The 14,132-nt window shown below is 59.7% G+C and overlaps 1 protein-coding gene across 4 annotated transcripts in view; it reads left to right on the top strand.

Moving 5' to 3' along the window:
• MROH1 (maestro heat like repeat family member 1) overlaps window positions 1-14,132 on the top strand; it is a 57,468-nt gene that overhangs the window by 18,166 nt on the left and 25,170 nt on the right. For 3 of the 4 annotated variants that reach the window (XM_080381662.1, XM_080381663.1, XM_080381661.1), the window contains exons 13-26: window positions 569-688; window positions 1,671-1,781; window positions 2,839-2,983; window positions 3,109-3,149; window positions 3,729-3,870; window positions 4,216-4,268; window positions 4,930-5,037; window positions 5,907-6,026; window positions 8,932-9,054; window positions 10,092-10,238; window positions 10,436-10,462; window positions 11,890-12,012; window positions 12,484-12,563; window positions 13,087-13,222. In XM_080381662.1, the coding sequence (XP_080237788.1) occupies window positions 569-688; window positions 1,671-1,781; window positions 2,839-2,983; window positions 3,109-3,149; window positions 3,729-3,870; window positions 4,216-4,268; window positions 4,930-5,037; window positions 5,907-6,026; window positions 8,932-9,054; window positions 10,092-10,238; window positions 10,436-10,462; window positions 11,890-12,012; window positions 12,484-12,563; window positions 13,087-13,222 (1,476 nt within the window). The remainder of the gene's footprint in view (window positions 1-568; window positions 689-1,670; window positions 1,782-2,838; window positions 2,984-3,108; window positions 3,150-3,728; window positions 3,871-4,215; window positions 4,269-4,929; window positions 5,038-5,906; window positions 6,027-8,931; window positions 9,055-10,091; window positions 10,239-10,435; window positions 10,463-11,889; window positions 12,013-12,483; window positions 12,564-13,086; window positions 13,223-14,132) is intronic. The other variant, XM_080381664.1, reaches the window with a different exon arrangement.

The raw sequence follows: 14,132 nt of genomic DNA, 5'->3' as shown, positions 1-14,132 counted from the left end.
TCTGCCAACGTGCCCAGGAGATACCCTCCCCATAACAGAGGAGCACACGGGGGCTGGTTTTCCATGTGCCCTGCGCAAGGAGCAGGGCTGAGCGCAGGCAGCCCTGCCTAGCAGGGCGTATCGCTGCTGCAAAGTCTGGTCCTGCCTGAAGTGCCACATGTGAGTGATGTGCATGGCCGTGCCGGGAGTGCTGCGCCGCCAGCAACTTGGCTGACATGGTCGCAGGATGCGTCCCACTTGCAAAACACAGACCTGGCTTTGCCAGACATAACTGCCTGCGGTGGGTGGTGGGGCTGTGGGCTCCTGCCCGGCCCCCCTGGGCTAACCCCACAGGTGTGAGCAGTGGGCAGCTGACTCCAGCGTCCTGTGCTGTGCCCGGCTGCCGCTGGCGGAGCCCAAACCCAGTTGAAAGGCTGTGTGTAACCCATAATAACACTCCCTGCTGCCGAGGAGGAGGTGGCAAAGGGCAGCTGTGAGGAGGAGCCTGCTGCAGGCAGAAATCCCCGCTGCTTGCAGCTTCTCCCCTCTGCCCTTTGCCGACGCTGGTGCTGCTGCTCTGCCCGTGCAGGTGAAGCGGGCCATGGTGCAGGTGATCAGTGCCATGGCTCACCACGGCTACCTGGAGCAGCCTGGCGGGGAGGCGATGATGGAGTTCCTTGTCCGTCAGTGCGCCCTTTCCTCGGATGCGGTAAGCACACCTGGGTGGGCTAAAAACTCCTCAAAAAAGGTACTGGGTGGCACTGGGCAAGTCCCTGTCTGTAGCCGTGCACATCGCTGGCTCGCTGCAGCACCGATTTAGGCAGGCCGGTGGTGGAGGCAGCCCGGTACCCAGATGTGTGGCCGTGCCGTGCAGCCTGCAGAGCTCTGCCGTCCGGCTGCTGCTCAGCACTGTCCTCAGCGGAGCGGCGCAGAAGCCTGCGTGCTTTGCTTTGCTTCACCTGCAGCCTCCCGAGCCTGCACCCTGCCCAGGGCAGCCTCTGCTCTAGGACCCGAGCGTCTGAACCAACCGTACCCCCCCTGTTCTGTCCCAGTGCAGGTTCCCCACCTCAGACCCTCAGGATGTCCCCCTTGCCATCCCCGCCATCCAGCCCTTGTGCAGCAGCACTGCAGCTTCTTCCCCGTCTTTTCCCTATGGTCATGTGGTTCTTGCCTCTGGAGCAAGGACCTGTTGGGACAGCTCTCCCTGCATCCAAAAGATGCCAGCCAGGACTCAGGGGGCCGTGCTGGCAGGACTTCCCGCTCTGTGCCCCCCTTGTAGCCAGCCTGAGTCAGGCTGCTGCCCTCTCAGTATGAGGGTAGCTCCTTGACATGGGGGCTTGGCTGCCTCCAGCCCCACTTGTCCAGCTGAGCTGCAGAGATGTGGGCACAACAAAAAACACCCTTGGGCTCATCCCGTTTTCCTCAAAGAGGAGCAGGGGCGATGGCTGGGGCTGCAGCAGCACCTCTGTACATCCTGGATGGAGCTGGAGCATGTGCCGGGGATGGGCCACAATGGAGATGGGCTTTCATGTTCTGCCCGTTCCTGCCAGCACGCTGTTTGCCAGGCATCCCATCTTGATGGCTTGGGAAGCGTGTTTGCTGAGGGAGTCAGCCAGAGCTGCTCCCGGCTGCTGCCAGCCGCCAGCCCTGCTGCAGCGTCTGTGCTGACCTGCGCTCTCCCTCTCTTCCAGCAACCTAAAAAGCAGCCACCAGATGCCGATGACCTCACTAGTGACAGCGTCCAGAGCATCAGTGTCAATACGCTCTTTCTTCTTAGCACGACTGTTGACAGGATGAGCAATGTGAGTCTGTGGAGTCATCTCCGCCTCTGGGGTGGTGGGTGCTGCTCCCAGAGCCACCGTCCACATGCTGGGGGTCCTGTCTCACCCTCAGCACAGCCAGCACGACCCGTGCAACATGCAGGGTGGCCTGTCTGACAGATGGGATGGATTGTCACCACCCCCAGTACTTTTAGGAGCTATTGCCGTTATCCCCGTCCCTCTGGGAGCAGGGCAGAGGTCTGGCTGGGGAAGCTGTCTGCCCAAGGACCTGTGTGTACCCACCCTGTGAGCTTCTCTAAGGCTGGAGCAAGGCAGTAGTGCTGGAAGTCCCCAGCACAAGCCAGGCAGGGACCTGCTGGAGCGGGGCCGGGGGAGGGACACGGAGCTGGTCCGAGGGCTGGAAGCCCTCTGCTGCGGGGAAAGGCTGGGAGAGCTGGGGGGGCTCAGCCCGGAGCAGAGGAGGCTGCGGGGAGACCTGGCTGCGGCCACTCGGTGCCTACAGGGGCTGTAGGAAGGTGGGGACGGGCTTTTTAGCAGGGCCTGGGGCGACAGGACCGGGGGGCGGCTTTGAACTGAAAGCGGGAGATGTAGGGTGGACACAAGGAAGAAATTTGTTACGCTGAGGGTGGTGAGGTGCTGGCAGAGGCTGCCCAGAGCAGCTGTGGGTGCCCCATCCCTGGGAGCTCAAGGCCAGGTTGGACGGGGCTGGGAGCAGCCTGGTCTGGTGGGAGGTGTCCCTGCCTGTGGCAGGGGGGTGGGACTGGCTTCTCTTGGAAGGTCTCCCTCCCCCCACAAACCGTCCTGTAATTCTGTAAAAGGAACACGCATGGGCTGGAGCTTTGGTGCTGCTGGAGTGGAGCGCAGGTAGCGGAGACCTCTCCCTTCCTGAACAATAGCACTGGTTAAGGGTACTCGGGGGTTTTCCCTGTCAGCAAAAGGCCTTTTGGGTTGGCATCTTTCCCTCCTCTCCCTCTCAGTCCCATGCTCCCATTCAGGGTCCCCCTCCTGCAGGTGGGCTCCTGCCAGCTGCCCTCAGCCAGCAGACATGGCAAGCGCCTTGCTCCCCTTTTCCTGGCAGGTCCTGTGGCCGTACCTGCTGGAGTTTGTGACCCCCATACAGTTCACCAACGCCCTGACCCCACTCTGCAAGAGCCTCATGTACTTGGCCATGAAGAAGCAAGAGGAGGGAGAAAGCGCATCCCTTATCCGCTACGACCTGAACGGTCAGTACTGGCTCACCCCTGCAGATGCTGGGCTGCACCAGCTTGAGAGTTGCCCGCACACCAGGAGCTGCTGCCCTGCTTCGTGCCTGGTGCCGTCTTATGCTGCTTTTCCCTTCTTTTCGCAGCAAATCTTCCTTCGCCCTATGCTTTAACGACGAGACTGCTGGTGAGTGGCCTGGAGGCAGAGCTCTTCCTTTCTCCGGTGACTGGCACGTCCGGAGAAAGCGTTCTCCCTCCCCTGTCCTGGATGGACTCAGAGGAACCTGCCCCAGACAATGGGCAGGGTGAACGCCCCATTTCTCCTCGCTGCTCCAGGCAGAGGTGCCCGTATCCAGAACCATTGTGCACCTCGTGGGTGCCCCCCCTTCCCCTCTGGGTGCAGGGGTGCCTCTGTGTAGGTAGTGAAAGCGCAGACGGAGGTGCCCAGGGCTGCGTGGGTGGGCTGGGCTGCAGTGCACATCTCCAGTTGCACTTCCAGGGCTTTGAGAAACCGCTCCTCAGCCCTGGAGAGGCCGGGGTTTGCTCCTCTGGGGTGAATCCAGGGTATGGAGAGATGTTCTCTCCCGACAACATTTCTCTATCAACAGCTGGAGCAAAAGGAGGAGGCTGTAGTTTCTTTGAGGTGTAGCGAGCAGTCGCTTCCCAGTGTCACATTCCTGCGTTTTGATTCCAATTTTCTGACTTGCAGCCTGGAGATGACTTTTCTCTGCACTTAACACCCTTTGTTCCATCCCCGACCTTTCAGGTTGTATCTTCACAGCCGTATGTAGGAGACTGCCGGGGGACGGCTGCCCTGCGTCTGCTGAACGTGTTGCATTACAGCGTCCACCCTGCGCTGGACCAGCTTTGGAGCAAGAAGATCCCTCTCTTGGTGGAGCACATAGAAGGTAGGAAGGGGCTTCTGCTTGGGAGAAACTCTCCGCTGGAGTCACCTTCTTCAAACTGGATTGCGTGTGCCTGGACGCTTGGAGGTGTGCAGGAATAGGGTGGGGTGCTGCCCACATGCCTGTTGACCCTCGGTCTGTTGAAGCTCTCTGAAGAAGTGCCATTTCCTATTTTAATAAGGATTTTAATCACCCTGGTGCTACTAATTCCTACCGGGCGTGCCTTTGAAGTGGTTAGCGCCGCTGCGTCAAGTACAGGACACACCGCGTTTGAAGAGCGGTCTGCCCCTACTACATGACGTGCAGTGCGGGTGAGAAACCAGTGTAAAAAAATGTGCTTTCTCCTAGAGAACATGGAGAAGTCCCTGTCCCAGAAGGATTGGGAGGAGAAGCTGCTGCTGGTGAGGGTCCCTGTGCTGGGGAGGCGATGGGGTGGTGGGAGGGCAAGTGGCAGCCAGCTCCAGAGCTCCCGGGCTGGGCTCGCCCAGGCTCGGCATGCAGCACGGTGACATGAGCTGGCTCCACAGAGGCAGGTATTTGCCATCACCCATCCCTGACCCTGGTGGCAGAGGTGGTCACTCATCGTCATGCTGCCAGGTCTTGTTCGCTTCAGAGGCGGAGATGCAGGTCAGCGTGGAGAGTGACTGCAGGGAAGGTGAAAAATGAGCTTTCAGGCTTGCTGGTGGGTCAGAGAACAGCGGTCCCAGGAGTGTCTCCCCACTTAATTGGAGAGCCTTAAAATAGGGCATGGAGAAGCAATTAAAACTGGGCAGGGCCCATCCTGCCTCTCTGCTGGTGGCAGTGTTACTTAGGGTAGTTTATCTTGGAAGAGACCTGACCCTGAGGAAAAAAAACCCCACATTTCTGGAGCAGGGGGAATGGCTGGCAGGATCCACTTGGGTGGGCAGCCTGCCTTCCAAAGGGGATCCCGTGGTGATCCAGTGCAGCCCAGGGTCTGGGTATGTCCGACACGAGCCCCCCGTGTTTTATTTATTGCACTGAGGCTCCTCGCTCAGCCAGGTCCGTTAGGACGCCCGCGGCTGACAGCTCTTCCTCCCGCAGTTCCTGCAGGAGACGCTGGTGGCTGTGTCTGACAACACGTGGATTTGCCATTTTGTCACGGAGATGTGCAGGCAGCTGCACGGCTACAACGGCTTCCCACTGGAGAAGGTGATCACCCGGGGGGAGTGGGGGCAGCGACGGGCTGGCAAGCACCTGTCCTGCCGCAGCGCGTTAGCAGGGCAGGGGCCAATCCAGCCCTCGGTGCTTTCCCAAGGCATCGTTCTGCCGGCAGCTTGGCGCTGGGGAAGGGTGTGTGAGGAGGGAAGGGGTAGCAGGAGGTTGGCGAGGTGGCTGGGCAGGCTTGAAAATGGAATATATTGGCCGGTCCACAGCCAAATCCCTGGCTCGAGAGGTCCCGGCCGGGCTGCGCTGCTCCGCCTGTGCTGGTCAGAGCCAGCGAGCTGCGGGCTGAGCCAGGCCAAGAGCTCTCTGGTGCGAAGGGCAGGAACCGAACGACCCCATTTCCCACCGCGCCGGCGCAGGGGTGTGCAGTGAGCGGTGACCTCCAGCTGGCGAGCATAGGAAACAGGGGAAGTCTCCTTCTGGGGGGTCGGGGTGGAAGAGGTGGCTGCCGAGGGCCGTGGTGTTTCTGCAGGGGTGTAGGAGAAGCTGGAGCCGAGCCCAGCTTGGCTGGTCACCAGGGGCTGCTGAGGCATCGCTGGAAAATCTGTCTTCGCACTCCCTCTGTCGCGGTGACTTTGTTTTCCTCTGGGCAGGACCAAGGGTTTTGTTATCCCTGTCCCTGGCTCCGATGAATACAGTTGGCTCTTCCTTGGACAGAGCGCTGCTCTGTGGTGCAGTTTCTGTCCCGGTGCGCCCTCGTACCCCAGCTTACAGCCAGACTCTGCCCTACACCTTTGCTTTAGGGCACGCACCTTCAGGGTGCTGTGAGGAGCAACCTGCGTGACCGAGCTCGGCCTGCCCGCGAGGGCTTGGCAGGGTTTCACGGGGTGGTAACGTTACTCTTGCTCTTCCAGAACTTCCTGTATAAATGCATCGGGACGACGCTTGGGGCATGTGCCAGCAAAGACCTCGTGCAAAAGCAGCTGCAGGAGCTCCTGGAAACAGCCAGATACCACGAGGAGGCAGAAAGGGAGGTGAGGAGGAGTTATGTCAAACACCCTAAAGGTCTTCGTGATGGACCAGGAGAGCAGTCCTACCATGATGACCTCTCTTTTTCCAGTCCCACCACACCTGGCCAGGGCTCGTACCTTCTGGAGAAAGGCTTGTAGGGTAGGTCACAGCATCTGGGTGAATGGGCGCAGAAAAGTGAAGAGAGCCCACGTGCAGCAACCCAACGGCAAGGGGGCTCTGAAGCTGGGTGAGATGCAGGGGGTGCCTTGGGACACTGTCTCAAGTGGGGTGTGAACCCAGACTGGGACAGCGTGCTGTTGTTCCCCAGCCCTGAATGTGCTGACGAGCTCCTTTCTCAGGGAAAACATCAAATTACAGAATAGCTGGAGTTGGGAGGGACCTTTGAAGATCACCTAGTCCCGGTGCCATGGGCAGGGACATCTCCCGCTAGACCAGGTTGCTCAGAGCCCCAGCCAGCCTGGCCTTGTGTGTTTCTAGGGATGGGGCATCGATCCCTGCTCCAGGCAGCCTGTGCCAGCACCTCACCACCCTCAGCGTAACACATTTCTTCCTTGTGTCCACCCTACATCTCCCCCTTTCAGTTCAAAGCCGCCCCCAGTCCTGTCGCCCCAGGCCCTGCTAAAAAGCCCGTCCCCACCTTCCTACAGCCCCTGTAGGCACCGAGTGGCCGCAGCCAGGTCTCCCCGCAGCCTCCTCTGCTCCGGGCTGAGCCCCCCCAGCTCTCCCAGCCTTTCCCCGCAGCAGAGGGCTTCCAGCCCTCGGACCAGCTCCGTGTCCCTCCCCCGGCCCCGCTCCAGCAGGTCCCTGCCTGGCTTGTGCTGGGGACCCCCGAGCTGGGCGCAGTGCTCCGGGGGGGTCTCCCCAGAGCGGAGCAGAGGGGCAGAATCCCCTCCCTCACCCTGCCGGCCACGCTGCTCGGGGTGCAGCCCAGGAGCCGGTTGGGTTTCTGGGCTGTGAGTGCACGTTGCCAGCTCGTGCCCCGTTTGTCACCTCCCCGGTCCTTCTCCACAGGGCTGCTCCCCCCGTCCCCCCCAGCCTGTGTTGGTACAGGGGGTACGGCCCTGACCCAGGGGCAGGACCTTGCACTTGGCCCTGTTGAACAGATGCACGAATCCTTTGGTGCCAGGAGGGTCTCTGCAGGTTTCAGGGATGGCGGTGCCGTGGCAGCCTGGGGTGCGTTCGGAGTTGCCGGTGCCCTGTTACTGCCAGGTGCCTTCTCATGGGCATTGCCATCACTGCTGTGCTGCCCCCAGCTGCCTGCCTGGCTCCACGCCTCTGTGCCCAGCGAGCATCGGCCTGATGCCATACGGGGTTTTTTTGGCTCTGGCTTCATCATTGGGCTGGGGCCTCGTGTAGCCCCACAGTTCTGGGGAGTTAAGCCAGAGCCGTAGGAAAAAAAAAAACCCAGGAGTTTTCTTTTGGTTCGGCTGCCTGTCCTGGTGTGCCGTGGGGTCAGGTGGGCTCAGCGCCCTGCTTTGACAGCCAATTGTTCCATTAGCGTGGCTGAATCATGACACGTTGCCATCCTCTGCAGCGTTAACTTGTGTCTCCAGTGTGAGCTTTTGCTCCCTTGGACCCTCCAGTGTTGCCCCATCCCTGCGATGGGGAAGAGGACCTAGCTCTTCCCACTCCTCTGGGCTGCAGCCCACTGAGCTGCTGTCACCCTGGGGCTGGGGCTACACCTCCCACTGCTCCCCAGGGCATCTGCAGCTGGTGAGACACTTCTCTGAGCTCCAGCAGTTCTTGGCTGTGCCAGGATGGTCTGGTGACATCTTCCTGTGCAGTGCCCCTCAATCCTCGCACTCACCGTCACACCATGGACCTGCTGCTGCCTTCGCTGGGGATGCTACCTCATCTTTCTTGGGCAGCCTCCAGCTCATGTGCTCAAGTCATAAAATCATTGAGCGGTTTGCACTGGGAGGGACCTCTGAAGGTCATCTAGTCCAGCCCCGTGCCACGGGCAGGGACATTTCCTGCTAGACCAGGTTGCTCAGAGCCCCGTTAAACCTGACCTTGAATATTTCCAGGGATGGGGCATCGACCACCTCTCTGGGCAATCTGTGCCAGTGCCTCACCACCCTCACAGTAAAGACTTTCTTCCTAATGTCTAATCCAAATCTCCCCTCTTTCAGCTTAGAACCATCACGCCTGGTCCTATTGCTACGGGCCCTGCTTAAAAAGCCATCTGCTTGTGGATGCTTTGCAGCATTTTCTTCACCGCCAGCTCAGACCCTCCTTCGCTACCCTGGAGCCGAGGTCGGGGTCAAGCCCTTCCTGCCCGTCCTGGCCAGACTGATGCTCCGGCTTCGCACACTCCCCGGCTTCCCGTTAACCTTGGCCGAGCCGCGTTGCCGTGCCTGGCTGGATCGCCCCACTGCCGAGCGCTCCCCCCGCCTGCGGCTGCCTTCCAGCGCAGTGCAAACACAAGCTAATGGTGCCTGGCTTTGCTCCAGCTTATGCAACTCTGTCGAGGGCCGCTCTTGAATAAACTGTTTATGGAGTTTCAGCCCAGCTCGCTAGACCTCCTGGAGGTACAGCAGAAAGGCAGGACCTGCTAAGCCTGCTTTGCTCTTGCTTCCAGCCAGAGCGCTCGACTGGGCTCCTGCCTCCCGCAGAGTGGCTGACGTCTGCCTGCCGGAGAGCGTGCCATGTCTGTCCTGCCCCCATGGCTCTTCTCTGAGCTCTGTCCCGGGCTGTCACCCAGACAAGGACAGCGTTATTGTGCCCTGTGTCCCCTGGAGGGGAGTCCCTGGCTGGAGAGAGGGGAGCGCTGGCTGCCAGGACTGCTCCCAGCTGGGCACAGCTCAGGTGCTGGGAATTAAACCAATAAACAGGCTCTCTTTAACTGTCAGCTGGGGCTGGTGAATTAATAGCTTTCTGCTAATGTGTTTTCTCTGCTTCCTCTAGGGACTTGCTTCCTGCTTTGGGATATGTGCAATAAATCACCTGGAGGAAACCCTGGCCAAGCTGGAAGATTTTGTTCGGTCTGATGTCTTCAAGAAATCCGTGGGCCTGTTCAGTATCTTTAAGGTAAGAGCCAAAGGGCCCCCGCTGCGACACAGCCAGCAGCAAAAGGCTCGCGCAGGCTTCTTCAGATGCGGCGTGTGCTGGAGCGCTCCTTGGGAGAGGAGTTAATTTCCTGCCTTGGTGGGTTTGGCTGGGGGCTGGGGGACCCTCCACCTCACCGGAGAGCTGCTCCCGGCATCACGGGCTGTTTGGCACCAGCCCCTTGCTCTCAGCCACACGCTGCTGGAGGCTCGCGCCCCGGCGGAGCTGCTTGCTTGGCTGGCTGGGCTTGGGCGAGCTGTAACTTGGCTCCTGTATCTGCCAGGGGACCCTGGCCTGATGTGGAGCGTGGTTTGGCTGTCACCCACGCCGGTGCCTGAGAGCGATCCCCGAGCAGCTCCTGCAGCTGTGCGTGTGCCCCAGGAGATGGGGCGGTTTCGTGCCCTGAGCACTGGCAGCAAAAGTCTTTCCTCAAATTTTCTGACCTAGGCAGCTGTCTTAATTCCTGATCTCTAAGACCGGGTGTTTGAGGGACAGGATTAGCGCTGCACGGATGTGGAAGAGACACTGGCCCACAACAGAAGGGTGCCTAGAGCTCAGCGGCTGGCCAGGGAAGCCCTCGTGCCACCCTTATCCTTGCCCTGCCCCTCGGGCTGTGGCATAAGGTGGGTCAGCCACCAGCTGCTCCCTGGGACAGAGCAGAAACCTTTGAGCCCCGCTGGTTAACAGGCAGGGGATGCTGATTTCTAGCACGGTAGTTAACCAGCAGTTAACCTGGTTAACTTGCCCAGGCTGGGGCTCACGTGCTTCCCCACAGGGCTATAACAGCTGCTGTTAGTGCAGATTGCGCTTGGGTGACGGATGCTCCATCAGGGCTCTGGGGGTTGTTGCCACCACCAGAAGGATGGACAGCAAAGTTCCAAATCCAGCTTGGAGGGGCCCTGTCTTCTAGGGGGTACCTTCAGCCGGTGAGGCAGGCCACCTCCCTGTGAGACCTGGGAAGAGCCAGCCGTGGCTTCCCCACCAGTCCCCCCCATTCACTTTCTCACCTGCTCTAACAGGACCGTAGCGACACTGAAGTGGAGAAAATAAAGAGCACTCTCATCCTGTGCTATGGATACGTCGCTGTGTACGCGCCCAAGGAGCTGGTGCTGTCTAGGATTGAAGCAGACATCCTGAAGAACATCTTCCAGTACTTTAACACTAAGGTAAGCTGTTGGGACAGCCCATCCTCCCTGGGGAGGGAGAGCACGCCTGGATGAGCTGGAGCAGCCAGGCTCTTCTGGATGCTCTGCCTGAAGGGTCCTGCTGGGACACGTGGGCAGCCCCTGGGAGAAGGTCATTCACTGTGGAGTCTTCTCTCTTGCGTGCATTGCTAACGTGTGTTGTTTTTTCACTTGTTCAGGTTCTGGGAATAAAGGTAGAAACCAAGGTACAGTGTGAGGCATTAAATCTGAACTCCTCTCTGCTCTTTCCCGCTGTGTCTGTCTGCCTCTTGCTCTGGGTTCCCCTGGAGAGCAGCCCCGAGCTGTGCTCGCAGCAGCACTCCTCTGCCCGTGGGGACTGGGAGAGCCGCAGGAGCTGCTGCTCCTCGCCCCGGGTGCCCCAGCCCGGTCCTCCGTGCTGGAACTGTTGCCTGAGAGTGCTAAAATTCACAGCAGAGGGGAAGAGAAAAATGCTTTTCTGGCAGGACAGGAGCTGCGGGTGAAAGCGTGGCTCGGGGGGGCACCACCGTGCTGAAATGCTGAGCTGGCCAAAGGCTGCATTGGCCTCCCATGGTCAAGCTCGCTGCCCAGGGGCTGCCCTGAGCCTGCTGCCTTCCACCCGTTCTGCTGAGGCTGTGCCTTTCCTGCGAGCTCTGCGTGGCTGGAGCTCACAGAGCCATCCCCAGGAGAGAGCGAGTCGGTGTGGGTTTGCTCTCGTGGCAAGCCGCGCCGTGCCCACCCTGGGAGGCGAGGACTGGGGGTCGCTCCCCGGAGTGATGCTCGCCTCCCCTGCCCGCAGCAGGGAGCGGGGGGGCAGTCAGGCAGCCCCCTGCCCCCCAGCACACGTGCTTTGCCAGGGTAGCTCAGGGACTCCAGAGACCAAGCTGCAACCCACCGCTGGGCTAAAATCCACTAAACTAATTTTCCTGCTTCACCCTGGAACAATCATTCAGTGGGATGGTATTAAAACCAAGATTACTGTCCTGGGGGCAGTGAGGGGCTGTATTTTTATATTTCTCTTTCTAAGGCTGAACAAGAGAAATGGCATTTGTCAAACTGAACTGTCAGGCCAAGGATTCCTTCTCTGGGCTCCACTAATGCGTTTTCCTTCTGGGCTCCCGCTGGCACTAACAGCTTCTGCAGAGCATCTCCAGCCCCCGAGCTGGGGACCCTCTGGCTCAAACCCCTCCTGGGATGCTCACCTGTGAGCAGTGGGGACAAGGGGAGTGCTTTTTAATTGGGGTGCCTCCTCTCGACTGTCCTGGGACCCAAGCTGTGGAGGAAGAGCTCCTGGCTGGCAACTTCTGGAGTTGCCTTGAGCATCTGCGTGCTGAGGGTGCTGCCTCGGCCTCAGCAGGGAGGAGGAAGACCCTGGAGGGCTGTCCTCATCCCAAGTGCTGCCAGGGAGTTCCTGGTGTCCAGCTAGCCCGAGACACTGGGGACAGGGTGTCCTTCTGCTCCCCGGTCACCAGAGAGCCTGTAACGTGGATAAAGAGCAGAGAGCTGAGCCCATACGCTGCTAACAGCACAAGCCAAGCTGTCGTGCTCAGCCTGAGCATGTTTCCTTGGAGGGTCACCAGTGCCGGGTGGGATGAGACCTTACGGCTGTGTGGTAAGCCCGGTCTTCGCTTCTCACGCTGGGTTCTGCTCTCAGGACCTGACCCTGAAGCTGTGCCTCATCCGGAGCATCTGCATGATCAGCCAAGCCATCTACAACGGTGTGAAGTGCGGGGACTTCGTCTTCTCCCGCAAAGCCGAGCTGGTGGCCCAGATGGTGGTAAGAGCAAGCCCTGGAGGGTGGCTGGGCTAGGGGCTGGTCTAGAGGACACCGGGGAAGGGTCCCAACCCACACTTCTGAGGGTTATATGTAGGTGCAGCTGCTCCATCTGGAGTCCGTGCGAAGGGCAGGCGTGAGTGCCCCGATGAGCCCTGTCTCCATGCGTCTGCCAGGTTCTGCTGGGGCAGGATGCAGCCCTCTGTGGTCCTGCAGCCCTCCGGCCTGGGCTCGGGTCCCAGCAGGGGGTGAGCAGTGGGAGGATGGCTGGCTGCGAGCCAAACCAGACTGGCTTCTCCTGCCAGAGGCATGGGGTCGTTGGGTGGCACTTGGAGCGTCGGGCTAATGTGGAGGGGCGCCTGGCTTGCTGCATGAGGGAGGCTGGGCTTCGGGGCAGCAGTCACCCTGAAGCCTCTGCCCAGTGTGGGATGGGGCTGGCCGTGACCGTAACCGTCCCCTTGTTCTGCCTTCCAGGAGTTCATAAAAGCAGAGCCGCCGGAGGCGATGCGGACGCCGGTTCGCCAGCGGGCGATGATCACCTGCACTTACCTGGTGTATCCTTCCTCTGCGCCCATCCCTGCGGGAATGCCGCTCTCAGGGCAGCGCTGGCTGGAGCTGCTGCACCCATGGAGCCCGACCCCGCTCCCCGGTTTGCCCCACGGGTCTGACAGCAGAGTGTGGGGCTCTCCCTCGGTGGGCGCGTTAGCGGTGCTGTGCCAGTCACGGTGAAGCTGGGCGGCCTGGCACGGCTGCCAGCTGGCTTCCCTCAGCGCTCCTGGGCTCGGTTCTTGTCGTACTCTGCAGTGAATGTTCTTGCTACAAAGCAGAGCCAAGGGCACTGCACTCTCAGTTACGCAAAGATGACTTCTGAGCTCCAGTTAAAAATACCCAGCACGTCGCAGCTCCTGACACAGATACTGGGAACACTCTGCCTGCTTCCCATTAAAGCCGCTGCCACTTAGTGTGGAGTCAAGTCAGACGGAATGCATATTAAAATCCTTGTTCCCTGCTTAGCCAGGTGAAAGGCGCTCCCAGAGCGCTCGATGCATCCGTGTTGCTTCCTTAACCTGGGATCAGCATCCTGGAGCCTCACCTCAGTGATCCCGACAGGACAGAGCTGATTGATACCTGCCTTGCTAGCGTGCTTGCCCTTCCACCACTGGAGCTGGTGAAGGAGAGAGACGAGAATGGAGGCGATGCCTTACACAAGGAGGTGCGGGATCTGGCACCAGCAGGCTGAGGCAGGCAGGGAGCTGCTGGGGTGCCTGCCTGGCGTTGGCAGCACAAAGCCGCTGCGGAACTAACACCAGGTCGCTCACGACCCGGCTGGGTGATACAGCTTCGTTCCGCAGCGTGGGAGCCGTGGTCACGGCCGATCCCGGGCACCGGTTCCCGGGCAGCGCACAGATGCTTTTCCACAGTCCCATGAGCCACTGGGTGCCATGGCCCCGGCATCTCCCCGGCAGCAGACCAGCCGTGGGAAAGGCCTGTTTTCCATTCAGCTGGGCACCTCGGGGGAAGCAAGCTGCACCATTTCCTCTGCTCACTTATCTCTGGAAAAAGCCTGGCCCTTCTGTGCACTGATAGCAAGTGAGAAAATATGAGCTTATCAGCAAGTCCAAATGCTGCTAATAAGAGCATGAACTCCCTCGAGGGAAAAAATCAAATGATCCTGGAAACCCTGCAGGGTAGAAGGGGCCTTTACATAACTAGCTTTTGAAAGGCTGCAGCTGCTTCTCAGTTGTGGTTGAGTGCTTAATGAATGAAAATAACATGCTGCTAATGAAGTTGTTGCAGCTGCTGGGTGGCTGCAGAGCAGCCCCTTGTTCCACCGTATCGCCTGCCGCTGCTGCGGCTCCTTCAAGGTGAGCTGCAGAGCAGCAGCTTGGGGCTCTGGCTGTCCCTGGCTAGTGTTTGCAGGCATCTGGCCTAAAAGTTTCAGTTGTTAATCCTTTTCTCCTTCCCTTCCATCCTATGAAGCTTTGTAGCTTTTCTTTTTTGGAGTTTCGCCCAAAATAAGTCCTGGAAGGAAACAGTAAGCATCTTCAAAGGGCTCATTCAGACTGGGCTCGCTGGAATTTGTCCCCAAGTGGGAGAAGGACCAAATTCCCTTCTGGAAGGTC

This window comes from Falco punctatus, assembly GCF_963210335.1.
Source record: "Falco punctatus genome assembly, chromosome: 3".
NCBI classification, from domain to species: domain Eukaryota; kingdom Metazoa; phylum Chordata; class Aves; order Falconiformes; family Falconidae; genus Falco; species Falco punctatus.
The sequence above is the reverse complement of the archived record's forward strand: the minus strand, read 5'-3'. Positions and strand labels throughout refer to the sequence as shown.